Here is a 27,445-nt window from a genome sequence, read left to right as displayed (position 1 = left end):
TCATAAACTGCAACTACCTGGAAAACTACCGTGGTGGTCTGGTGAGATGATTGTGACATAACGTGCTTGAATTTCTTTTAACAGAATAAAAAAATGATAGCTTTTTTTGTTTTCCAGGGATTACCTGGATCCCAACAATTACGTCAGAAATCACAGATGACACAGCAAATACAGCAGATGAGGAGAAAAAGTCTGTTTGCTGGTGTTTATCGCCACCGTGTGGTTTATTCACGCAACAGCAGCATGTTTTCATTCATTCGACAAATTCATTCACCGGACTAAATCCTGTAAGGGCTTCAGATCATTCCTGTTTATGTAGGCTACATATAGAGATACAACACAGCAAGGGCCAGACTACAACTGTAATGCAATAATAATGCAATACCATTTGAAATATAACAGTCAACAAATACCGTTTGAAGTTTTCATCTGTTCAGTTTTGTTGAGAGATTATCGTAAGGATGTTATTCTAATTTATTTCTTAGATTTTTCTATCCTGATCCTGAAACTCAGTGGGTGTAGAAGGTGTTACACAAAAATGTCACATGGTTGTGCTTTGAAAGCTGATATTTTTGAACAAAAAAATGTTGTTTTTATTCCCTGTGATTAGTATGTGTGCAAACTGGGTGTGTAGCATAATAAAGAAGAGGACATTTGGGAGGCAGGGCTGGTTTTCTATGAGGCTTTATTGCAGATGATGTAGGATGCAGTGTTTTAGGAGCTTGACTCATAAATGAATGATTCAGATTTATGACTACAACTCTGAATACTGTCACACATTGTGTGTTGCAAAGGCAAAAAAATATTTCCATTTAAGATACTACAGACTACCGTTATCCTTCTAAAATTCAAGGGGTATTTTGTAGTAATGCTTATTACTCCACAGCTCTAAGCACTCTGGCAGCTGTTTCCTACCAGATCTACATCACCACAATACATTAATTTACGTTGTTGTACTGGTACTTTAAGTTCAGTAGCTGAGATGAGCACCCCCTCTGTGTTTAAGTCCAGAAGTGGCACTGCTGGAGGAGGCCATTAGAGGTCGCTAACGGTTTGCTGTGTGACCCGAAACGGCAGCTCTGCCGCAGTCGTTAGTTTATCCGTCTTGTTGTTAGGCAGGTTGTCAGGGCAGCGCACCAGCCAGTTAGCTAACACGGGATTAAGGGACTTGAGTTAATGATGACACATTTATTTATTAAAGGAAACGAATGTCAACATACCTGCTTTTTCGCTCGGAGTTGTCCTGCTTCGTTGGGTAAAAACAGCAGAGACGACAGGGTTGATTTTTATCGAAACAGCCAGAGGTTTGCAGTGGATTTTTGCCCCGTAGCTAGCTGTTAGCTAGGTTTGGTAACGTTATCAAGCTTACGTGAAGTAAATAGACACTGGCATTAACGCTACCCAGTAAATAGGTAACGCAACCTTTTCATTGCGATTCTTTGGTTCGGTGCGAAAATGAAAGACACTCAGGAACATTTCATGGAGCAGGAAGAATACAACGACGACGAGGAGGACAAACCATTATCATCATCGCCCTACAACCCCCGTTATCGCCCTACTCGACTGCACATTCAGAGGAGTAGTATCTGCTCTCGGGCTTATTTCGTTGTAGTCATGGTCTTCTTCCATGTGTATATCCTGAATGTTATCGGCTTGCTACTCTACGTGCACTATAACAACGGCCACGGGGATCTTGTCAGTGGAGACAGGGCCACCACAGCATCAGCCAGCGACAGTGGAAGCCCTTTACCCCACCCTGCCCCAGCTTCAAGAGAGCTGAATGTGGAGGACTATAGTCAAACTTACAGTCTTCCTCGTATTGAAGGGATACGGGTAAGAAAACTGGCATAATTTCAGGATAATGAAGTATGCCAGTTTAACTCACTGATGGAAATAATCCTTCAATACAATAAGGGTTACCACTGTAAAAGCATGATTACTTATATTTTACAAAAAAAGTAAACAAAGTAACTGTCATATACTCAGTCACAGAATCATACGTTTTTGCCTATTTTCACACTTGTTTATATACATTATCTACAACCTGTTCCCAGGCCTGTAAAGCACAGCTAAAATGTAAAGGCTCGAATCTGTTATTTAATCTGTTATTAGTATTTAAACTGACTGCGATCTGTTATGGCAGCGTCCATGAGTTTGGTGTTGAGAGTCTGTTGATAGTGTCTCTTGTCCATCTGCAGGTGGGTCATGTTCAGCAGGTGTTCCTCGTGCCAGACAGAACACATGAGATGAAGACGATCAGCCTGAAACCTCTGCTGTTTGGTAAGCTCACTGTGGTATTTGGGTATGATTCGCTATTCATGAATAAGTGGCATTTTTCAGGACTTAGAACACAACATTTATTTTTTTTTATCAAAGCCATACAAATATATACCAGGCATATTTGCTTTAAATTCACAGATATGTACATTTTCTATCAAACATCTATTTCTTTGACCTCCACTGCCTGTGACACACAGTGTAGGTTCTTTATGAGCTCTTTTGTGACCAGCTGACTGCATGTTATCGTATCATAAACAGTAGTTGGAACATGATTTTTTTTAAAGACTAGAGCAACCTTAATTTACAGTTCTGGGTATTTAGGCAAATTCTAAATGCGATGTCTATCCTGTCCCTATGCGTGTCTGTTTAATGCTTCCTTCACATTTGAGTTCATTTTGATGTTTCTAACCTATCTAACACATAATCCTAGCTTCTGCATCTGTGATGTTTCCATTTGCGTGCAGCTGCCATCAGGTTCTTGTCTCGTCTCTGCCAGGCGTAAGCCTTATTGACCACCAGGCGCTCCCCCTGGACTGTGCCTGTCACTAAGAAGGTCCCACCTCGTGGGTGTTTGCGCGTCATGTTCCTTACACAGGTGGCATCCCTCTCCAGCCACAGTTCAACACGGGAGCGGATCTGCCCACCTAACAGGGGTCCGTGCTTCAAAACCTCAAGTTTTGCAGCCAGTGAGAACTGAGACAGGGTTACTGGACTGTACTTAAGTCGTGTTAGACGAAGTTTCACAACTAGGAAGTAAGCAGATAAACACAAAGCATGATTGCCATGAAAAACTTATTAAACATTTAATGAAGGACCAGACAGGAGAGAAGTGGTGTAAAAATATTGATACTCACCAAAATCACTCCTGCAAAAGGTTTCCAGTGTATCTTTTGAAGAGGAGCCCTCCTCCAGCTCACAATCCCGGCAGCTTGCCTGAGGCACTGAAATAGTCAAATCACTAATTGAATCATTTGTTGAATCAAGGTGACTCAGGCCTTTGTGACTGTGTACTCAGTTTACGTACCTCGACGCCCCCCTGTGTGACCAGTGCTGTTGGTGATGGAGGAGATACACATGAGATGGTCTGCAGGATACTGGTCACAGTGCAGAATTTCTGGCCAGGGGTAACCATAACAACTCATGATTGGGGCACAGCTGTCTCGCACAGATTCGCACAAACTCCTGCAGGGTGATATAACTCTATTAAAGAAGAGATTGAGAGGGAACGTGAGTAGCATTGAATAGGTTAGGAGATTTGAAACAGCAGTGTTGTGGTGGGGAACAAACAAGGCTGGGTTAGATAACATTTAGATGCTTGTTTTTTGTTTCGAAACTGAGAGGTGCTAATGTGTCAAAATGGAGATGATAGTACTTTGATGGCTTTGTTTCTGTGTGAAACCCGGACCTTTCCTCAGAGACCAGTGCCAATATGCATAGGTTTCAGAGATACTAAACCTTCACGATGCTGATTCTATTTGACTTTGCCACTTATTACAATTTTTTTCAACCCTACTTATTAAGCTGGTCCACCTAATGTTATGTGTTTTTCATACTGGGACCCTTGCTACACACATGACTACTGCTGATATGAAGAGCATTTCTAAATGTAAGCTTCTAGGTAAATGTGAAAATCATAATTCCACCAAAACTATAGAATGTGACTTGAAGAGGTTGATATTATGTGTTTATAGAAACAAGTCTTTTTGTTTCACTTACCTTTCAAGGCAGATGGGTGCAAAGAGAGAGCAAAGGAAGATGCGAGCATCTGGATGACACTCTCTGGCAAGTAGTGGTAACCAGCTGGCACTCTGTTGTACAGCCTCAGCTGGAGACTCATGGCCCAGCAGGTTGGGCATCCTCATAGTGTCATAACCAATGTTTTGGCACAAGGCCATGCCCGATGGGATAGGGACACAGCGAGAGGAGCTGCGGGGCTCCCACAGCCCGCCTTCCCCCGTAGAAAGCATGGACCTGAAGCCAGTGGTAGTATCAGGGTCCCCCCATACCTCTGCATCCTCTCCTGCTGCAGCTCCAGGTCTAGAGACATGAGTGTTTCCAAATCCAGTTTCAGTGTTCCCCTCAATTCTTGCCCTGTCTCCGCCCTTGTCCTTTACTCCAGATCTAACCCAACCATCAGCCCTCACTCGTTCTTCCAGCCCTGTCCTTACTCTACCAGGACCAAACGCTATTGTGTTACTAGGCCCAGCAAGCAGAAGGAGAAATAACAGGGAGACTGAAAGGGAGGATTTTTTTGAGATAAAATTAGGGCAGAACACTGCAATCATTCTGGGACAGAAGTTGAGAAAGAGGAGTAATCCTGAAAAGTGTCTCTTGAGTAAATGAAGTCCCCTGTGTAACCGAGAGGAGAGGATGGCAGAATAGGTGTATTTATAGTGGGCGGTAATTACATTTGCAAAGGAAGGGGTAAGGGGAGGTGCAGAGAAGAGTAGGGAGAAGGGTTGGGACACACATTGAAGTGTTGCTGGAACTGTGAAATCACTTGCATTTATTATAAGTTTGTTTGACAGAGCTCAGGATTAGTAAGGTGAATGATTTGTCATTTGGATACTTTTGGCTTTCTGCCATGTCAATCTCCACAGCTTGAATTGAGGAACCTGCCCTCATTTAGTGAAACTACCCTGTCCTGCTCTGACCTCTTTGCATTTTGCACTCCTTGCTCCTACTCCTGCTGCTAAAAGGGAGAGTTTGGGTGTTTTTTATTGATACTTGATAAGGAGACATTTAAGCAGTTCACACAGTGAGGTCATTGCAGAGCTATAACCCTTCAGGACATGCAGATCAACATGATCCACGTGAATTCACTGGTTACATCTTCTCCAATGTGAAGATTTACTGATTTTCTGATGTTTTGTAGAGCAGATGATAAATATATTATTTGAAAAAATACTAATGATTAATCAATACTAAAAATAATCAGTAGTTGCAGCTTTAGTGTACACTGCTTGTGTGTGCGTGTGTGCTTGCGTGTGTGTGTGAACATGTGCGTCGGACACAAACAAAATTGTCGTGGTCCTGCTGTGTAGCCATGGCCTGATTCCTGTTCAGACAAGCAGGTCACTTCCTTTCCGGGGGAGACAGAGAGTAGTGGGAGGGAGAAGAGGAAGGCTCAGTCCCCCTTCATTCGTATCAGTTATCCAGATTAATGAGGCTTGACTGGACAATAGGAATTAATAAGTGGGTACAGTGTAAAAGACATGGGTGACAAACAAGGTCTCTACTGTACAGGCAGCCAACCTGCCGGAAGCCTTTAATTAAGAGGCGGAATGACTGACAGACATGAATGCATTAAGAGGAAGAGAAAACATAACTATCATGAAAGAGTGATTTGTGCCTGAACACTTACATTTAAATTAGTTCAATAATTTTATCAAATAGAATAAACTAAAGAGACTTTTTGCTGGGGAAATCCAGATGGGCCCATTGAAAGAAATGTGTAGGGGCAGATCTCAAATTAGAGACCGGAGTGGAAAAAGGCTTTGGCTACTGGTTTGGAACAACATTACTAATAAGGACAGTAGGCATAATTAATTCTTTTACTGCTTTGTCCTAATTAATATAAGCATTTACTGACTCCCAGAAGCCTGCACTGTTTCCACCCTTCTCTTGGAGAAGTCCAATGTCATCACTCATTAAACCTGCCCATGGGACAGGCTGAACCACAGATGGCTCACTGGGGACTGACAGAGGGGAATAGCTTGTACTCATTATATACACTGCCTATGTATACAGACGGTAAAGAGTTCCTGTACTTGAACAGCTACTAAAACATGCAAGAATGAGAGCTATAATTAATTAGTGCTCTCTTTAACCTTGTTCCTGTACTCTGTGTTTTTACAGTATGAAATTTAATTTCTGCACACAGAAAATTTCATTTTTAAGAATTTCATTTTATGAAAAAGCGTTTTACCACAAACTTTATGTTCTTTGTCTTGATTTTTAGTGCCCAGACACCCTAATCATTCTAATTAACATACACTGATCATAATGACCTCTTCACACTGAAAGGTGGGGTTAAGTGATCTAAAGTAATCTATTTAAGTCTGACAGATTAAGCCAGCACTGTTAACAAGGATCTTCTAATCCACTTAAAAGTCAACCATTCATCATCTCAGGTGTGTAGTATAAATCCATTTGATATATCTGTGCAGAGGTCATGAAAGCTTCCTAAGTATGATACTGGAGGGGATCTGCGTTTGAAAAGGTTTCAGTTTATTTGCTTTTTATCAGTTAGTGGCTCAACGACTGCCTAATCAACCAGCGTAATGTGTGAATCATTATGCACTACAGTTAATCTGTGAACAAACCCAGAATGTCAGTCACCCTTTCATGTTTTTGATTAGAGTTATATAATCTCCAAGCCACTCTCTATGATGGATCGTATTTGCTTGATCCTCACCCTAATCTTGGGTAGACTGAGTGCCTGCTGGTATTATGATAATGTGGACTTTTCATTTCAGTTGTTGTGTATGTGGCTACATAGAGCGGCAGTGAATTTGGGCTTAAAAAAAAAAAAATAATAATAAAAATTCTGTCTATGTAGAATCCACATACTACATATAATCTGGAATGGAAAAAGCAGTTTTGTCCATTTGATGATTTGGATGAGTGTGTGAAATAAATAAATTAGGAACTTTGAATGGTATTGGCAGCATCTACCAACACACGTCTAAGGCAGCAGTGTGCCCTAACGTTTGCTACTGTTGTCTTTTTCTCGTTTCTGTTAGAAATCCCTGGCTTCATGTCAGAGGAGGAGTGCCGTGTTGTGGTACAGCTGGCTCAGCTCAAGGGTCTGATGGATAGCCAGACAACTGCATCCACTCAGGGACAAGAGGAGTCAAACCAGCCACTGCTTTCTCTCAGCACAGAGGAGGTCTTCAGTCTGTTGGACCTAAACCAGGATGGGCTGCTTCAGAAACAGGAGGTGACAAGAAAGAAATGTCTTGTATCCGTATGTCTGTGGAGCTGGAGGAGGAGAATAGACATCCAGAAAAATCCACTGCCAAGAATGAAAAATTAGATAAACTGTTACAATGTGTTATGCATTTTTGTTGAAATAAGAAAAGCATGCTGGTCTCTCTCCCAGATTGTGAGTCACTCGCGCTCTCAGGATGGAACTTGGTTGAATCCCGACAATTTACGGCAGATACTCACTAGTCTGGAAGCCCGACCAACAGGTTTGTTCCCTTGTGGTTGTATGTGTGAGTATATTTATGACTATTCTGACTGATTCCGTATAGACCACAGCATCAGTTAAGTTAAAGAGAAACTGATTTTCAACCAACTTTGGATCTCCACTGTGTGGTTCCTTTCTCCTACAGCTTACATATCCGACTTCCACATTTCGTGGTTACCCCAGTTTGCTTCGTACAACTCTATAGCCAAGAAATACTCAGGGACAGATCTTCAGAAGTTAAATGTGTAAATAATACATCTGCTGCACTTATCCTTTTTTGTGTGTGTGTTTGTGCCTGTGTGTGTCTGTATGCGAGCGTTTCAGCAGTTGCTGTGTACTGGTAAGAGTAAGTGGCTTGGCTGTGATTGCGTGCGAGTCTTTGTGAGTGGCGAGGCCGGAAGAAGGATGACATCGTTTTGACCTGATGCCATTGTGCCAGGCGTTGCACACACCCCAGTCCGGATATGCTTCATCCTATCTCATTAAAAACTGATTATTCTCCAACCTCCCTCCTCCACACTCTTTGGTTATCCCCTCCTCCCCGGCCACTTCTTCTCTGGCACCCCAGAGCTATTGTTGCGGCTGGGGCGCGGTCTCCCAGGGGAACTGATGGGGGCCAGACATTCATTCAGCTGAGAGTAACAGCATACGGGTTGAAAAAGAGGGAAGAAATGGAGGAAACAGAGTAGGAAGGCTGTTTCACCCTACTGATCCTACAGTGTCAAACAATTCAACATTAAATTAAACAGAACTGGAATTTTGATACTGTAGTACTGAAACACTGGTATAATAATTTCACAGGACTCCATTCATATGTGTAGTTATGCAGTTGCATTTTAATTGTACTTTGATGTCCCAGCTATATGAGAGCATAAAAATAGTCTTCTAAAGGTGTGTGTGTGTGTTTTCTCCTGGCAGGGATGCTGACCTTGGAGGATTTTAGGCATGTATATGATGTGTCCCAGCGCCCAGGACAGCAGCAAAGTCAGAATCTCCGGAGTCAGTTCAAACAAAGAAGCAAACATACGTGGCTTTACCAAGGCCCGGGATCCCACCACGTGCTGCACACACTCAGGAACAGGTAGCTACACATATACACACTTTCATGCTCTTGCAGTAGTAGCCCACACACACCTGATGTAGATTTATACTTGTAAGTGTTTAGTTATACTTGTAATTTGCTGTCTTGTGTGTTTTTCTCAGAGTAATCAGCCTGACACGTCTGCCCTCTGCGTTGGTTGAGCTGAGCGAGCCGTTGCAGGTGATTCGCTATGAGCACGGAGACTTCAGTAATGCCCACCATGACAGCAGCCCTCCTCATTCAGAGACTACCTGCGCACACACACGACTGGCAGGAAACACATCTGCCCTCACAGAGGTCTCTTGCAGGTATGTATGATATGTATTAAGTTTAGAATCAGTTGCTTTTATAGTTGAGTAGTCGAGTGATTTCACAGACAGTCTTAAGCATGTCCAGGTTAGCTTAGCTTTTTATTTGACTCATCTGACTGATTATAGGCTTTGGTTTATATATATATATATATACAGTTAGTTAGTTTTAGTTTACAAACACACTGGTAATTCTTTTCATGGTCAGTGTTATACATTAATCTTTCTCATCTTTGTGTTTCCCACCTGTTTACCAAATTGATAACTTTAAAAATATGATTTTATTGATTGAGTTTAGACACTTATTCCAAGCTCTGGTGCATCAAACACAATAATATCCCTTTTGGGTATGAGGAGGAAACAATTCACAATTATCTGTTTTTGTCACTTCCCTTCTTTTATCATAGGTACCTTACCATGTTATTCTACCTCAGCTCTGTAGAGGAAGGTGGTGAGACTACATTTCCTGTGGCAGACAACCGTACCTATGAAGAGCACGTGAGTGTGTTTTCACAATCCAGAAACCATAAACCTCATAAACCATCAAAGCCTCTTTTCTTGTTTGCTGCTGTGAAATGATGATAACTGTACATGACCTGAACCCTGCTGATAACACATGATGGTTCTTAAGCATAACAAGGACTCTGACACCTAAGTGAACACACTGTAGAATAAGTGATTAGACACAAGCTGTTTACAGTTTTGTGTGTCCTAGGCTCTGGTCCAGGATGGAGTTGATTTGATAGACACTCAGGAGACATGTGGCAGAGGGAACCTGAGAATGAAGCCTACTGCTGGAACGGCTCTCCTCTGGTACAACCATCTCTCCGATGGCAGAGGTAAGAAAGAAAGTTTAAATGTTGAATTGGGTCCCCTTGTTGCAGAGGGCAATGTACACCAAACTCCATGTCCCATATCACTAGATTTTAGGCCAGAGAACCAGCCACACACGTGTGTGTTTTTCATCCCACCTCTCTCAGCTCATGATTGTTTTCATTATCGAATAATCTGACAATTATTTTTAATCATTTAGTCTCTTAAATGTCTAATGTGTAATATATGCTCATTGAAATTTCTGAGTCTAAAAAGACATCTTCAGATTGCTTCTTTTGTCCAACCAACACTCCAAAACCCAAAGACTCTTTATTTACTGTCATATGACAAAGAAAAGCAGCAAGTCCTTACATTTAAGAGGCTGGAACCAGGTTTTTTTTTTTCTTGAAAAATTACAGAAACGATTAATCAAATTGAATAGTTGGCAACTAATTTTCTTTCGATAGACTAATCAATTAATTGAATAATCCTTGTAGCTGTGATCAGATGAGCGGCAGATGATGGACTGAGAGCTTCTGGGGCAGCAAAATATTTTAATGGAAGTGTTTAGTTTTGGCTTCTTTCCCCTGCCTTTTACTCTGCTTTCCATGTCTTCTGTTCATTCTGTTATCATTTTGTTTTGTTTTGTGTTTTTGCATGTTATTTATTCTGTTGTGACTAACTTCTGTCATAGCTTAAAATTAAATGATTATCTTATTGGATTCAGGGTGAGCAAGTCAGCTTTATACAAGCGTGGGTGATTGGATGAGTCCTTTGAGCAGGAATAACCCATTAAAGCAATCAAAATCTAGCTTATTGAAGTATCCAAGCAACAACACACTACAGCCATATCACAAGATGTAAATATGGTGGTGACTTAAAGCCATGCGGTCATTACAACAGGCAATATCTCACTTGATGGCAGCATTTTGGATATGTCGTGAAAGACAAAAGGTTGGCAGAGAAAAATCATTCCTCTGCTTAGAAATATCCCTTTTTATTCTTAGACCATGTAGTGTTATCTCTTGAAGTTCGTGGCTTCTTGTTGATATTTGTCTGAATATCTTTTTCTCTTCTGCATTCCCTAGGTTGGATGGGTGAGCTGGATGAGTATTCCCTGCACGGTGATTGTCCAGTCAGGCGTGGGGTGAAGTGGGTGGCCAACAGCTGGGTAAATGTGGACCCAGATCACCAACAACAGACCCGCTACCAGAGACTAGTTGCTCAAAGGCATCAAGCTAAGTCAGGCGTGGAGGAGCACTACCAACCTCTCTCACACAGCGACCTCCACCAGGATCTATAGCTGGACATTTTTAATGACTGAGCGACCACACTTCTTAAATTGAGTGAGTCAGTCTTGCATCTATGAAGCCAGCGAGGCCTGACAGACTTTGCCCCAGGTGTCAGGTGTTGTAGTCAAAATGAAAATTGCACAAAAAAAAATCATCCCAGATTATCCTTTCCTTTCAGTAAATTTGTCTTGCATTACATCATGTCTCTCAAGCGACTGCTTGGATATCCACAATAACACACACACTGTCAATTTCATTAGGAAAATTTGTGGTGGGCAGATGCATTGTTTTCCTCTCAGTTCGTTTACAAAGCAAATAAGCAATAGGAATATGAATTAAATAGAGTGAATGCCATCGTCTAGTAAATTGCACCTCAAAGAAAATATCACTTGTTCAGAAAAAAGGATATTTATAGAAAAAGATAAAAGAAGCAGTTGCCTTCCATTTGGGTTTCCTAGGCATCTGTGCCTGTTGCAGGTCAGTGTTATTTACTGTAGAATTAAAGCCTTTTGTTACAAGCCATATCACAGTATTCATCTGTGAATACATTTTTGTGAGACTTTATTTTATGTTTTCATCATGAAATGTTATTTAATAAGGGTTTTGTCACACCTACTGCAAATGCAGCATTGTTCTTGACTTGACAGAATGACTGCTTGTCATTGCTTGGCTGTGTGAGGCCAGTCCTTCAGGTTTGATATTCCAACTTTTGTGTTTCTTATCCTCACGACTGAAAAATATTTAATTGTGTGAAAGTATTTATTTGAGTGTTATTTATTACCAGTGAGAATTAAGTTAAAGGAATGCATATTTATTACAGCTTGATGTTGCACTGAATCTGTTTCTGTAATTAATTGTGTTTGTTCTATGTTATAAATATATAAAGCAATGTTTTATTAGTGGTGTTGTGAGTGTGATCATTCATGCAAGCTTTCTTATGAAGCCAGTATCCACTAGATGTCACCCTGATGTCATATAGAGCATTAAAATATGTGAGTTAAATATGAACTGGTACTTCGGAAATGGTTCTCATTGTGGTATAACAACTGACCAACTGCTACAAAAGAATATTGTTGGCCCTAGTAGTACACGGAAGCAAACATACAGCACACACTGATGGAGTGCCCTTTCATTTGTTTTGTCACTAATAACATGTGAGCAGTCAAATCCCCGTTTTGTGATGACACCTGCCCATTTAATATGGACACTGACTGTGACACAAAGACAAAACACAAACACGCACTTGTGAGTTCTTAGGGGTTAGGGTTGGATGCCCTTCACTAGTCAGGAAGGTGTTTGTAGAGACAGCGGCTGCAGCTAGAGGGGGCCACAAAGCTCCATTCTGATCCATTTGCCAAGGCGAAGTCTGTGGGCGCTAAGAATCCTTGCTAAACCCCTGTGAGAGCACAATGGCTGCAATGAAGGTGATATATATATATGTATAGAAAGGGTAATAACATTTACCAGTCTAATACATTACAATTACAAACAGTCCATTTGTTTGGTGTGTGCGTGTGTGTGTGTGGGAGCGCACTTGGTATCCCACAGCAAAAATAACAAAAATAACCAGAGCAGTTACCACTTAGGGCCATTTATCTGTAGTTATTTGTGTGTTTTCAGGTCAAGGACGTATGCCGTGTTATAAACCCATCCTTGTGACTCTTCTCATTTTGACTGAGTGCTGTTGCTGATGCTGTGCGCGCCGCACTGGTCAGGCTTCAGCCAATCACGTCAGCCCGCGGTGGGAGGAGGCGGGGGGCGGGAAAGAGGGGGGCGTCCGTCACAGCCAGCAGTCCGTGGGATCAGATCACATTCTTCGTCTATCGAGCCGCGGCATCACGTACAGGTTCATGGGCTTCTGACTGGGCTTTTTAAACAAAACATCTTCACCCTAAGGCGCATTATCATTTTCATTTAACTGTCATCCATGAGATTCTTCAGGCTTACCTTCAAGTGCTTCGTCGACTGCTTTTGAATCTCCTTTGTCAACGGCTGAACTGACTGCGGCGCATTGTGAAATTTTCCATCTCTTAGCTGAGCTGAGGGTTTCCAACGTGTGATAATTATAAAAACTGCGATTTTTTTTTTAATCATAAGAAGGCGAAATAACAAACTCGGAAAATCAAAAAGACAGCTGGAGCACTGCATACTGTGGCTGCCTACATCTCTCTGCCTGCCTCTCTAAGCCCGCCGGGTGCCTTGTTTGCTAGGCACATTAATAAAACTTCTGGCTAAACCAACAGCCAGCTAACATTTTTTAAAAGAATAACATTTATTTTTGTGCAGCTACCCAACATGTCACCTGAGCTGGAGGAAAACAGCCAAGGTAAGTCCGATGAATGACCTCCGCCGCTTAATAATGCCTCATTAATTATTCACCATAAGATTTAACCACTAGCTAAAGCAGAACCACATGCTGATTTATTAAGTCGGAGCATCCCAGTCTCAACCTCTGACATTAATCGTTGTGAGAGCAACCCCACACCAACTGCACTTAATTTGTCTTCACAATTTACACACACGTATCTAAATATACACGTAAGACCACAGCTGACTCAACCGCATTCAAGTCATTTTAAAGCTGGACATGGTGCTGATCAGGTGCCATTCCTTATGAATAGAAGACAATTGTTTCCAAAACAAATCATTGTCAAGTTTTTTGTTTGTTTGTTTTTTTTTTTGTCAATATCATGATAGCATCACCATTTAGAATTAGTCACTCATGCATGTATGTCAGCCTGCTTCCAAAGAAGAGCTGAGTATTTAGTTTTGTTATGCTCCAAGTGTTTTGATTAAAATCACCACAGAAATATGTGCTCACACCAATGATCTGAAACCACAGGTATCATCTTATTAAGTTGCACCATAGATACGGACATGCCTTACCTTACTCTTCCCCTCCTCTGTTCACACACCCCCTCAAACTGCTCTGATCTGGATTCAGCTGCCTTTCTTTGCATCCAGCACAAAGAGCCTCACTGATATCATGGAATGGCACTAATGAAGTGACACATTGCTTTTTTGTGTGTGTTTGCGTGCGTTCCTTCGTAGCTTGTTCGCGTTTGTAGAGAAAAATGAAAGGTTTGTGAAAGACAGAGGAGCTTGAGGTGTATCTTGAATGGGCTCTCTGCTGTGTTGTACCGCAGCACACTAATCACACTGTCTGTGAGACAGAGAGAATGGACATTGAGGGGGGGGGCTTAGTGATGACAGCACAACTGCATCACGATTTTAGCCCAATTACAGACTATGTAGGGGGAGGTCACACTATAGAAAATGAGTAAATCATGTATTTGAGCCCTGTTACAGCTCAGTGGACATTTGTAATAATTGGTTAAGGTCACGTTGGCACTGTATTGCAGTGAATGGAAACCATGCAGTCTTCCATTCAGTGCAAGTCTGGCCTAAGAGACTGTGGCTCATCTGTCTCCAGTGCTGATGTGAAGTTGTGAATGTGTGTACTTTAAATATAAAACATAACTACTGTCTTCTCTGATAAGAATGGATATTTTATTAGTGTTACTCAGATGTACTGATTCCTGCTATCTGGTCTGTTTCAATTCGCTCTTCTTGCCTGCATCCTCCTTCTGGCTATCTGCTCCTCCTCCTCATCTGACCCTTGTACATCTTTTGCTGTCTAGGTGAAATCAGCCTCCCCCAGTTGGAGGCAGGGACCCTGTCCGAGGAGGAGGGTGGGCCAGCTCGCCCCCTCGTGCCTGTGCCTGGAGCGGGCCCAGGGTGTGGTGAGGGCAGAGGGGCTGGTCCACCGCAGACCCAGGACGGGGCTGCAGCTGGGACTGGAAATGGGGCTGTAGCAGTACCGCAAGTGGAGAGAGAAACCTGGACCAGACAGATGGACTTCATCATGTCCTGCGTGGGCTTTGCTGTCGGCCTGGGCAACGTGTGGCGGTTCCCTTACCTCTGCTACAAGAACGGAGGAGGTGAGCTCCAGGAGAACAGTTTTGTTAAAGTGGGCCTCTGTGTTAGGATGCATGCAAATAAATACTGTTTCAACAAACGGAAAAAGTCATGGATACGTTATATTAAAAAGGGAGTTGGTGCACAGACTCATCATTTAAGATAGATAGAAGTTCCTTGACTTCTTCCCATTATGGTCCATCATTGGCTGGTGATCTTGAACTTGCCTATAAGTTGGGAGATGCAGCTGTGGCTTTACAGGGTTAACAAAAAGGGGGCTGAACACAGAGCTCTGAGGGTCACCTGGAAGAGGTGTGTTGTCTGCCATAAACATTGCATCAAGGCTGAACAAGATGAAAAGAAAACATGTTGTTATTAACTTGACAGATATTGTGATTGCGATATGAGTCTCGATTCTAGAGGGAATTGTCAGTTTTTGCATTTCATTTTCACTGAAAAAAATGCTGCCATTTCTGCTGGGGTCTGTACCAAACAAGTCTGTTCCCTCACATTATTTTTAGGCTCAGGTATTTCTGTATAACACCACAATGCTTCATTTATAATGTTATGTTCTGACACAATTTACCTTCACCAAAAGGTCACAGCTCTTTTGATTTGGATATTGCACTTGCACATTTTGTGTCTTCCGAAATATTTCAGTTAATTATGTAGCCCTGCATTGCATCTGTAAATTTTTTGGAAACTATCAGCTTGTGGACTGCTTTAGTGCTACTTTTCCTGTGTCATCTGCCGATCCCAACTGTAGGTGGTCTGTTGTTGAGGAAGTTCAGGACCAACTAACAGAGGGTTGGGACTCAGGACTTAGGTGCTGAACTGGTCTACTAGTTTCATTGTGGTGATTGTTTTGAATGCTGAGCTGAATTCAACAAAAATCATTGAGATATCCAAGGCACTCTTGAAACATAATCAGTTATTTTAGAGGTAAACGTATAAAGATTAGAAGCTACTGTTATCTAGCTGTTAGAATACAACACGCATTTTCAAAAAGACAATCACTATTTAAAAAATCCTCACGGGACAGAGAGGCTCCTTAATTGAAGAATCATACTTTTTTTTTTTTTAAACTTAAATCAGATTGTAACACATTATATGCCTCTGATAGCTGGTAGGGCAACAGTGAAAGGCAGCGTGGTGACACAACACTGTAACAAGCGTAATAGGTACAGAGAGCAGGACCTGCGTGGCTGTGAGCACGTAGCTTAAAAGCTGTGCCCACCCACATACCCACATGATTTTGTTTTATTTATTACAGCTGCCCGTTGCTTAACAGACTTTGTACAAGTCGGTACAGCGTTACCACTGCTCTCTCACTGGCATATAAGGTTATTTCGATTACTGTATCAAGTTGTATCCGTGCCAACTTGTATAATAGTAACCTGCCCTGACTGCAGCGGTTGGCCTTGACTTCTCTTATCTCTGCCCTACCTACTTTGCTATTTTTTTTTTTTATGAGGTGTGTCATTGAAATGAAACTCTGTGTGTGTGTGTGTGTCTTTGTGTGAGTCCAGCCCTCCCTCTCCCTCATGTGTATGCGTCTTGTGACCCGTGGCTGTGATACCCACCTTCTGCTATCGTATAACAATGGCCTGCCTCACACAGTCCGCCCCCCTGTGCTCCTGCCCGGCACTCATGTAGCATACAAAGGTGCTCTCTTCCACTCACCCCCTGAGTATGAGGCATATGGATATGTCACACAATAACTGTCCTGTGACTGCGCCTGTCCTTTTTTGCCTGCCAACGTCAGCACAGCCACGTCCGCTACAGTGCTTCATTTAACTTCTTTGATCGACCAAGGATACACCTTGTCACACGACGGCGTTATCAGATGAGGGTTGGGCTCTGAGTCAGAGCTGCTTGCTACTGAGACGCACTATGATACTCGATGAATGTTCTGTAAATTCGTGGAATTAATGCTCTGCAAATCTCATTTATTTATTTATATTTCCAACTCAGCCGCTAGGCCTGATGTGCATGGTCCAGTTATGATTAAAGAGGATTTACTTAAGCCTGTTAAAGATGCAGAATGATTTGGCCAATATGTTGGGCTATGTCAGCACAAGCATTTTCTCCATTCATTCCATTCACGCCTCCTGGTGCATCTCTCTCCTTTTCTCTCTCTCTCTCTCTCTCTCTGTCTCTGTCTCACTTGCTCTCCCACCCCTCTCTCTCTCTCTTGGACTCGCACTCACGAATGTTTCCTTATAAGGCTACAGCCCTCTGCTCTCAGAGACTGACATAAAGAATGATGGACTGAATGAGGCACAAATTGTCAATCAGTAGCACTGGTGCACAGCCAACCAGGTCGATGCCTCGATGTGTCATGTTTTTTTATTTGTTGAACCTCCTCTACAACTGCCATGTCCCAGTTTTTCTGCTTCTCTCTGCTGTGATATATCCATCTTTCCCTCCTTTCTTCCTAGCCTCTCTCTGCTCTGCGTCATAGCTGGTCATGTGACTCCCTTCTGTCTGCGCACTGTAGTGGCATCATCCAGTTATATTGTCATTCAGACCAAGTAATTGCAATTGGCTCTTTTCAGTTAAATGTCTTTTGCCACCTCTTTTCCATATCTTCTCCTACTATGTATTCCTAACAATAGCAGACTTCTCCTACAATATGAGAATCCATAAGAAGATTAGGCCCGACTACGGCTAATCAAAATGAAACATGAATGAAAAATGAAAGTCCTGGATGGGTCTATCAGGACAAATAACTCCTGCTGGGGTTTACTCTCTTTTTTCCTGCCTCCATTTGGGAGTCCTTCGTCTGTCTCCTCTCTGTGTAGCTTCTAAGTTCAAGGACAGTTTTCCCAAGACTGTCCAAACACTTGAGGAGACGATGCAGTTATCTCCTGCATACATTTTCGTTGCATCTCTTATCTGTGGCCTTCTGTCCTACTCCCTGGCTTTCGCTCTTTTGCCTTTTATTGCTTCCTCTTCCTCTCAACTGTTTCTTGTTGTGTCGAGTGCTTGATTAGTAAGTGCCATGGCAATGTTTGTGTAGCCCGCGACCTTAAGAACCCGATAAACCTGACTTTTTGCTTAGATTTTCTACTGTTAAAGTGTTGCTGTCTTCCACGAGCAGAACATACTTAATGAGCTTGGTTCTAATAGTTAGAAAAACAAGAAAAAAAAGATTTTAACATGAATTGCTCAGTGTGACGTTAATGACAGAATTAACTCTTGAAGATGTTGGTGATTATTGCTGTGATTATCATGGTAATTCTCCTTTTAATTTACAAACCACTCTGTCTCTGTTCTTTCATTTCCCATACTTAAAAAGTACAAAAGGCCATCTATGTTAAACATTTTCACTGGCATCTAGTGAATGCATACGAGAAGCATAAAATATGACAAGAGTGGTCACAGTCAACGTACTGTGATTAATCACCAAAAATTGACTGTTATGACTTTTATCAATACTTTTGCTCGTGATTCAAATTCTAATTACTTTAATATATGATACAGGGGTTCGGATTTTAAATGAGTGTCTCTGACCACGTTATCACTGCATGTCTGGGGTGAGGCCTTTGTTTCATGCCCCACCCACCCGACAATGAAGTCTCACGACAACTAAGCTGACGTTAACGTTCAAACTCATTTGCTGTTTGTGTCTTCCTGAAACTGCTCTCTGATGTGTAAAAAATGCCAAATGTGTTATATGTGCGTGTGTGCGTGTGTGCTTGTGACAACAAGGAAGTTATTGATTTTATACCATTATCATCATTATTATGTAACTGATAGGACAATAAACCACTCACACATTGTTGTAATGTATTTCCTGTTGAATATCTAAACCTTGCCAATGCCTTCATTTGGAAAAAGAGGTAGTCATCATTTTTGAGTTCCACTGAATGTCCAGTCCAGCAGTATTTCCCAGGATGAGACAGAGTTTCTACCTGCCTGTTACTTCAGATGCTGTGTGATGAATGTGACCATGTGATCCATGTGTGTTTCAGGGGTTTTCCTGATCCCCTACTTGCTGATTGTGTTCATTGGGGGCATTCCAGTCTTCTTCCTGGAGATTGCACTGGGACAGTTCATGAAGCAGGGAGGGGTCTCTGCCTGGAACATTGCACCCCTCTTTAAAGGTATTTATCTCTGTGTATGTTAGAGTTTATGTGACACACTGGGAGCACATTTATTCTCTCATGAAGGTCGTTTTGTAAATTACATCCCAACAAAACCCTCTGGCTTCCTCTCTCCCTCCCTTGTCAGGTCTGGGCTTGGCCTCGATGGTGATAGTGTTCTTCTGCAACACATACTACATCATGATTCTGGTGTGGGGCCTCTACTTTCTCTTTCACTCCTTCACCAATCCGCTGCCCTGGGCCACCTGTGGACACCCCTGGAACACCCTCAACTGTACACAGGACTTCCGCCGCGCCTGCCACAACCGCAGCGGTGCCCAGCCGTCAGCTGCTGCCACCCCCTCTTACCTCCTCTCCTCCACTTCGTCGCTGAACCTGTCGTCAGCCCAGCTCCTCTTCAACAGCAGCTGCGCGGAGGCTGAGGGCATGCGCTCCCCGGTCATCGAGTTCTGGGAGTACGTCTTAACTAGTCTAGCCATTGTCTTGGAGAAGTTCAACAGCATGTCTTAAAAAACACATCTTATCCTTTAAACTCAACGCCATAAAGATTTTAATACACCGATGGACCGGCACATTGAATTTTAACTTAACATTTAACATTGTGCTAATATTGTCTGCGCTATGGATGCAGAGTTTTCAGTTATGCAGACCTTTATTCTGATTATGCAGACATTGTTTTACGTCAGTAGCAGAATACAGTTCATTTTGTGGCAGCTATCTGGCATTTACAAGGCCTATAAAAGTCTAATTTGACTTACAAAATATAATTCAAATTGCAGACAGTGAAATTAGTTTTTGTTTGATGCGCACACCTTTGTCTTCTTCCTCGTAGACGTAAAGTGCTCCGTCTGTCGGGGGGGTTGCACGAGCCTGGTGACATCAGCTATGAGATGGTGTTGTGTCTCATAGCCACCTGGATCATTGTTTACTTCTGCATGTGGAAAGGAGTTAAATCTACTGGCAAGGTATGGTATTTTCTATACAATCCAGGATTCTTGGTGTTACATGTCACTGTTTAGGTTTGTGGAGTGCAGATGTATATTTGCATGGCTTCATGCAAAGGCTGAGATTATCGCAGCGTTTTGCCCTTTAACCCCCAATCAGCTTTGGTATATTGAGAGGATCAGTGTCTAGACTGAAACCCATATGAATACAAATGTAAGCACACAATTTATTCTTTCAAAGTTTGCTCATTTGTACTGTTGCTTTTTTTCTCCATTTTCTCACGTGTATTTTTGTATATGTGCCGCTTAATGCGTCGGTAAAGCTTTAATCTTCCACTGATCCATACATACAAAGTGTTCAGAATGGCTTCCACTTAGTAGTTAAAAAAATTGCCTCGTTCTTTTAATTGTGTGCACTCTTATACATTAGTATAATGAATGCATCTTTATTTTGTAGCACATGGAGATGTCTGTATTGCATACTTGTGTCTCCAGAGTAGCCAAAGCTCATGGAGTGAGGGGAAAAAAAAAAAATAAAGGAGATTGAGCCGGCCAGCGAGCTGTAAGCCGATTAGTAACTTTCCACCATTTAGATGTTGGAGAGCTGGAAAGGGGCTTTTCTTCCCATGTTCGCCCTTGATCAAGGCAAATATGTGCTTTCTCACTACTTTGCCCTTATCATACTGATTTAGCAGGGACTTGATGTTTCTACTTGGTAGCAGTGGACAGCTTTCTCAGCTAACTTGACTAAGACTACCTTTTGTAAAGGACTGCCAAAAACCCCTGCTATTGCAGGAGGTTTACAAATTGTCTGGCTTTCTATTTACAGGCTACCTTTTCTACAAAGTAACATGACAGGGCCCATTACACATCAACTACAGGAAGGACCTAATGGGCTTATACTTAAGACTTGACTATTTGCAAAGCAGGTAATTGCTTAATCAAAGTGATAAAAACATGCTTGGGTGCAGTTACGTTGAAATATTTGACCATGCTGATGGACCCTGTTGATAAACAGTAAACTTTTCTAGTTAACATATTAAATTCAACACATAGCTACATTTTTCAATGCACTGACTTCATGTAATGTGAGGAGATTAAATGTTTTAAGTGTGTAGTGTGGAGGTTTCTACTTCACTTAATGCAAGTTCTGATGCATAGTACTCAAACTTAACCTCCACACCCCCAAGTATACAAATGAGTAAAGTATCTGGAAGTGTACTTCACATGTCTGTTTTCCTTCCTTCTGTAGGTTGTGTACTTCACAGCTCTGTTCCCCTACCTGGTTCTGGTTGTTCTTTTGGCCCATGGAGTCACTCTGCCTGGAGCTTTAGACGGGATTGTTTACTACCTGAAACCAGACTGGTCCAAACTAGGAGAAGCACAGGTATAACTTTTCCATAAGCTGCACATGTTGTCTGTAGCAGCGTGACAATATGACAGACTTGTGCATTAAAATCTAAGAAACATTGGTCAACAGATTGTGAAACATCACTCTTGTTTCATTTGCGATAGGTGTGGATTGATGCCGGCACTCAGATTTTCTTCTCCTATGCCATCGGACTGGGTGCCCTGACTGCTCTGGGCAGCTATAACCGCTTCCACAACAACTGTTACCAGTGAGTTTAAACATACATATAAAGGCTTTCTTTCAGTCACTCACAATGAAGCACCAAAAGATCAGATTGTTTACTGGACCAGCCATTAAGCTTTATTACACTCGACCATATGTGATTACCAGGAATTATGATTGTAGATTTACAGATTTCCTAGCACTCACATCACAGATGTAAAGTCAGTTCCCTCCCCAGTCAAAATAGAAGCAAATAGGTTCCCACGAAGGATCATAGCAGTGCTCTCAAGCCCTGAGCAAGCTCTATTTTATTTTCAGGCAATTATTCTATTTTGGGTTTTTTTTTGTTTGTTGTTGTTTTTTTTAAATGTCGTAGAAATGAACAATAGAAGCTCAGTTAGGCACTTAATGAAGTTAGAAGACCCGAGTTCCATTGTTTCAACAACGCTGACCTCATTATTTCTGTTTTTGTTGGCTGATTGATAAGCTTACATGTGTTTACTCTAAGCAAACAGATATGTAAAGTTATTAAAACTTTAATGACGTAGGTAGGTCCACAGTAGCAATAGGGATCTTTTTTTTTAAATCCCAGCACTTGTTTGCATGTTTGGAATGCCCAGAATAGGAGGAACCTCATGAATATCCTGTCATATGACATTTTCGCTGCCTTGACCTTAATTGGAAGTTGAAAGATGAGTTCACATTCTGAGGTATGTCAGCCCAGCTCTGTTTCTCACACACACACTTAGAGTAGCCCAGAAATAGCTGGAATAGCTGTGTAAACTGCTATTGAGACTATTGAGATGTGCACATAAACAGCTCTCAAATGCCAATGTATAGGACATTTAGAGCTCAGAACTCAATTATAGGGTCATTTATTTTCTTCCAAACCACCTTTTTTAGCCATACTAGTAGTTTAGCTGTTGGGAGCCCAGTGTCAGTCTGTCCATCTGCTAGTCCAAAGAATAGAAAATATCTTGAACCTCTGGATAGACTGCCATGAATGCTGATGCATCAGTGGTCTTCACATGGCTAATGCTAATATGGCATGCTAATGTGCTAACAAATATTGCATGTGGTACAATCCACTAGCAAGAACAAAAAATAACATGTGCATCAAGCGTCTGTGGAACGTGTCGTTGAGAATCTGTTTGTGGTAATATTATTATATTATGTCACATGCTAAACTTTAAAATATTAATGTTCTATGTCTGCAAGATCCAGTAGTTGTTAATGTGCTGTTTTTTACAAATAACATGCTAATGTTAGCATTCAGTTCAAAGCAAAGGTGAGCCACAGTAATCCCCCACCCCATACACACACACACACCACATCGACGTTGGATTAGGGATATCTGAGGTCTGGGAGTTAGTTTCTCTAACTCTCCGAAACTGTCAGTCTGACTTTCCCACCCGTTTCAGGCAATGATTGGCCAGCTGTGCATTGAACATCACTGTCGCTCACTTTATTCAATCATGGCACGACCGTTTTTTGTTAACTTTAATATGAAGAGCTGAGCTGAAATTGTAAAACAGCATGTTGTGTGAATCCCTCGGGCTGATGATAGCTGAGCTGAGCCTGACAAGCAGTCTGACACGTCCCAAAATTATCAGTAAATAAACACTTTCGATTTATGCAACATCTTCCCTTCCCTACAGCAACAAAACCTTGACATTTTCCCACCACTGGTGGAAAGGTTTGTCAGAAAGTAGTTTTCTCTGTGCATAGCATTACGGCTTGATAGGGCCTGCTTTCTTAACCCAAACACTGACTAAGCAGCCCTCTTAAGTACAGTTTCTGATTGATAGACCCTGTTGACAGCAGACTGAGTGAAGTTTGTTCCTGAACACAGCCGCACAGCTGCAGCAGTGTTACGATAATCATCGTGGTGTAACCATTGCTTATACATTCTTCATATCAGAGCAGATTCTTGGCCGGTGTAGGCAGCTACACTTCAGGATAAACAGAAGGTCCTTCCTCTCAATGTAGACCAGATAACGGGGATGTTGCTAACTTCATAATTAAAAGAGAATTACATCTCCCACATGAATTATTATAACGTCAGATATATTTATATGGAGCAAGCAGTCAGCAGGGGTTTTTTTCCCTTTTGCTCTTTCCCCTCTCAGACCTTGAGACGGGCTTCCCCACTGGCATATTTGCTCCCTGCTCTCTACCTGCCAACTACAAAGACAACAGCAGCTTTCAGAGAAATTGGTATTGATCCCCTGTTCACCATCACAGTCTGTCTCTTCTGTTCCCAGTGTTTGTCTTGAGGGTCTTACATGAGCTTCATGTTACAGCATATTACGGTAGATGTTTTTGTCACAATATCATTCTCTGTTCTCTTTTCCCCCCTCTCTCCCTATTCCTCTTTCTTTCTCTTTCTGTTTCTCTGTAGGGATGCATTCTTGCTGGCTATCATTAACAGCGGAACCAGTTTCTTTGCAGGCTTTGTTGTGTTCTCTGTTCTGGGCTTCATGGCTGCAGAGCAAGGCGTGGACATCAGTAAGGTAGCTGAGAGTGGTAAGAAATGAAATGAGTGCCTAAAGCCCAGTGCAGTATTGTCAGTAAAAGCTATATTCCCTTGATGCTCTGCTTCTGACTCTGCTGCTTAATGTGCAGGTCCAGGCCTGGCCTTCATAGCCTACCCAAAGGCTGTGACTCTGATGCCTCTGGCTCCACTCTGGGCTGCACTTTTCTTCTTCATGTTACTCATACTGGGCCTCGACAGCCAGGTAATACTGACTGACTGTAGGAATCATTTATCTTAGAGGAACCATATGTTGATGTAAGGCATTTCTTTTGCTCTTTTTCTCTCACTTCCTCTCAGACAAGTGCAACAGGAACAGTCGAGACACATCACATGCAGTTTTAGCATTGCATTTCTTTGCAGTCTGTTTGTTGTGTGTCTGTTTGAGCCAGTGCCTACATCTATTGTTTTACAGCCCAGGGATTTGTCAATGAGCTTCTGTCTGATTCACACAGAGAGCGTTTGTCTGCTCTCCAATCCATTCATTTACTCTCACTTTCCATTCTCTCCCTCATTTCTCCCTCCACCACTCTTCGCCTGCCATATCCACATTGGCCACGCATATGCTGCCATTTCTAGCAATTAATGTAAAAATAGCTGTGCAGCTGCTATACTTTGAACTCATTGTGGATGGTTTCTGCAAAGATTCACGTGAACGTTCTTGCATGGGGAGACCGAGGAGGAGGTGTCTGGGTCTGAGCCGACACCCACCCACCAAATATCAACTGCATGTCAGATACATCTGCAGTGCGGTGTATCTGACATAGGATTGGTTGAGAAGGAAGGTTAGGGCATCAAACCCTGAACTAGAACATAAAGCCGAACAGCTTAATTCTTAGCATTTTTTTCTTTTGTTTGTTTTCCAGGATTGAACACATTGCGATTATGTGCGCATAGCATATTAATAGATATTGTAGATAGTAGACATAGATCAGTGGAGTCAGAAGCGTTTTTGAGATTTTACTCACCTCGTCTTTCTTGTCCTCTCTCGTTGTCTCTGCTCTCTTCTCACTCTCTTTTCCAGTTTGTAGGAGTAGAGGGTCTGATAACAGGAATCATGGACATGTTACCCCCTAAATCCGCCCTGGGCTCCCTGCGGCGAGAGGTGGTAGCTGCCATCTGCTGCATCATCTGCTTCCTCATCGACATGTCAATGGTCACTGAGGTGCAGTGAAGATTTTCTTAAGAGTTTGTATTCTTACCAGTTAGTTGGGATAGACATTTGTTATTTGGAGGCCAGCAGATTATATGATAACAAACTTCTGTAATGTCATTCTGAATAAAAAGATGAAAGGAAGTGCCAGAGTCTCTTACCTGAGCTTGAGATTATTATTTTAATGTTTCTTTTAAGACGCATGGTTTGCATCTAATGTTTAATTGAGCACAGTAAACCACTGCTGGCAGTGAATTGGGATGAAAGCCTAAACAGTGGAGACAAGGCTGGAAATAGGTCACACATCAAGTATTAACAAGCTGGTCTTGATGCTGACTGCTGTCTGTGTTTTTGTCAGGGAGGGATGTATGTCTTCCAGCTGTTTGACTACTACTCCGCCAGTGGCATCACTCTGCTGTGGCAGGCCTTCTGGGAGTGCGTGGTGATTGCGTGGGTCTATGGTGAGGCAATACATCCCAATTAAAATACGCACAGTGCAAGCCGCACGATTCAATGCATTATCATGACGTCCTTATGTCGTTTCTTTCAGGCGCAGACCGTTTCATGGACGATGTGGCTCGCATGATCGGCTATCAGCCCCTACCCTACATGAAGTGGTGCTGGTCCTACGTCACGCCTTTTGTCTGCGTGGTAAGTGCTGCTTTGTATGTTTTTCTACAAGTTTTACCTGCCAGTTGCCAACAGCTGACATTTTTTTTTGTGCATGTAGGCAGTATTCCTGTTCCACGTGGTGAACTACAAGCCCCTGACCTACAACACAGTGTACACTTACCCCTTGTGGGGTGAAGCGCTTGGCTGGGCATTGGCCCTGTCCTCCATGCTCTGTATCCCTCTTACTGTTCTCTACAAACTGCTGCGCTGCAAAGGCTCTTTGCGGGAGGTCAGTATGCCACATTCTCTAATGCTTGTGTTTCTGTTTGCAATCAGTAGAAATGTGTCTCCTTGGATACTGCCGCCACTCAGTGAGTTATTTGGTTTGCTGATTTCTCCATCACTCATTAGAGAGGGCTCATAAGAGAAGGCTGAAGCATCTGTCTGATAAACAGCTCATCGCCTCTTTGCCCCTCGTCTTTCTCCATGTAGCGTTGGCAGCACCTAACCACCCCAGTTTGGGGCAGACATCACCTGGAGTACCTGGCCCCGGAGAGCGAGGCCAAGCTGCTGCCCCCTGCAGGAACCAAAAGCACGCTGCTCTTTGAAAGCGTCATCTGATGAGCTGAGTCCCAACAGAGCACAGAGCCAAGGTCGCCACCAACATCAGTACATGCATACACAAACTACACGAAATACATGCACACCACCCAAACCCAGGAAGAGCAAAGCGCAGATCGATTACACACCCCTCAGTTTTAATGCTACGGAAAAGCCTTGGACAAATGGACCAAAGATTAAATGGGAGAAGAACTGAAATACACCCATGCAGTCATCATCACATGCTGATACACCCTCTGCTCTGCTTTCTGACTCTACCTCGCTGGCCCCCCCTCCCCACCCTCTCTCTCTGCTCCCTGCCTTTGTGCTGTCCCGTCTTGTCTCGTCCTGTGCGTGCAATGTGTCCAGTGTAGTTATGATATCTTCCCTTTCTGTGCCTCTGTCTGTCAGGGTTCCAACAGCCTCATCAGCCCCCACGTGTCACGCCATTTAAAAGCAGAATTTTAAAAAAGAACCTAAAGAAACTTTCTAAATGAAAGACCTCATATCCACTGCTGATATGCCATGGTCGTAATGTGTGTGTGTGTGTGTGTGTGTGTGTGTGTGTGTGTGTGTGTGTGTGTGTGTGTGTGTGTGTGTGTGCGCGCATGTACGTGCTTGTGTGGGTATGGTGATGCACCTGTGTATCTGCACATGCCTGGGAGTTCGACCGTGGCAGCAGTGTCTTCATTTACATGTGACATTGCTTTTGGCCATTGTTTTCTGTATTCTCTCAACTGTACAAAAGTAACTTCCATTTGTAAAATAATAATAATAATCAAATAGAGACAATGCATCACCACTTCCAGCTGTGTGTTATGAACTAACTTAAATATCCAGTGTATTGTAGGGTCTGTGAATCAGTGTTAACAATATTTTGAGGGGGTGATTATCAGTATTTCGACCTTAGAAAGAAAGAGAGAAATTTTTGGCTGAACTGTGCAAAGAGCAGGAGACCGGATTATGGGGAGGGGAAAGAGACTTGATGCCATGTCGGGAAAGAAGCAATAAATGACCAGCTAAAGATGGACGCTG

At 42.5% G+C, this 27,445-nt stretch overlaps 3 protein-coding genes across 3 annotated transcripts; 2 read left to right on the top strand and 1 right to left on the bottom strand.

Annotated features, from left to right (window-relative positions):
• The first annotated feature begins 1,096 nt into the window (after window positions 1-1,096).
• LOC124063616 (transmembrane prolyl 4-hydroxylase-like) lies at window positions 1,097-11,867 on the top strand. Its single transcript, XM_046397438.1, has 9 exons — window positions 1,097-1,833; window positions 2,199-2,280; window positions 7,026-7,222; window positions 7,385-7,475; window positions 8,393-8,555; window positions 8,678-8,863; window positions 9,271-9,361; window positions 9,579-9,702; window positions 10,765-11,867. Exons 1-9 carry the CDS (start codon window positions 1,456-1,458, stop codon window positions 10,977-10,979), a joined length of 1,527 nt encoding a protein of 508 aa, XP_046253394.1. The 5' UTR covers window positions 1,097-1,455; the 3' UTR covers window positions 10,980-11,867.
• LOC124063617 (secreted frizzled-related protein 5) lies at window positions 2,292-4,511 on the bottom strand. The gene is made up of 4 exons (XM_046397439.1): window positions 3,997-4,511; window positions 3,305-3,480; window positions 3,135-3,221; window positions 2,292-3,026 (listed from the first exon to the last, which is right to left on the bottom strand). The coding sequence occupies exons 1-4, from the start codon at window positions 4,245-4,247 to the stop codon at window positions 2,707-2,709; spliced, it is 834 nt and encodes a 277-aa protein (XP_046253395.1). The 5' UTR covers window positions 4,248-4,511; the 3' UTR covers window positions 2,292-2,706.
• An 885-nt stretch (window positions 11,868-12,752) lies between the features above and the next one.
• Window positions 12,753-27,440, top strand: si:ch211-117c9.5 (sodium- and chloride-dependent creatine transporter 1). Its single transcript, XM_046396547.1, has 14 exons — window positions 12,753-13,294; window positions 14,610-14,909; window positions 18,864-18,995; window positions 19,123-19,450; window positions 19,828-19,960; window positions 21,192-21,326; window positions 21,455-21,558; window positions 23,914-24,038; window positions 24,138-24,250; window positions 25,070-25,210; window positions 25,557-25,659; window positions 25,749-25,849; window positions 25,929-26,099; window positions 26,303-27,440. Exons 1-14 carry the CDS (start codon window positions 13,264-13,266, stop codon window positions 26,429-26,431), a joined length of 2,046 nt encoding a protein of 681 aa, XP_046252503.1. The 5' UTR covers window positions 12,753-13,263; the 3' UTR covers window positions 26,432-27,440.
• The last annotated feature ends 5 nt before the right edge of the window (window positions 27,441-27,445 follow it).

Source organism: Scatophagus argus, chromosome 8 (genome assembly GCF_020382885.2).
Source record: "Scatophagus argus isolate fScaArg1 chromosome 8, fScaArg1.pri, whole genome shotgun sequence".
Taxonomy (NCBI): domain Eukaryota; kingdom Metazoa; phylum Chordata; class Actinopteri; family Scatophagidae; genus Scatophagus; species Scatophagus argus.
The sequence above is the reverse complement of the archived record's forward strand: the minus strand, read 5'-3'. Positions and strand labels throughout refer to the sequence as shown.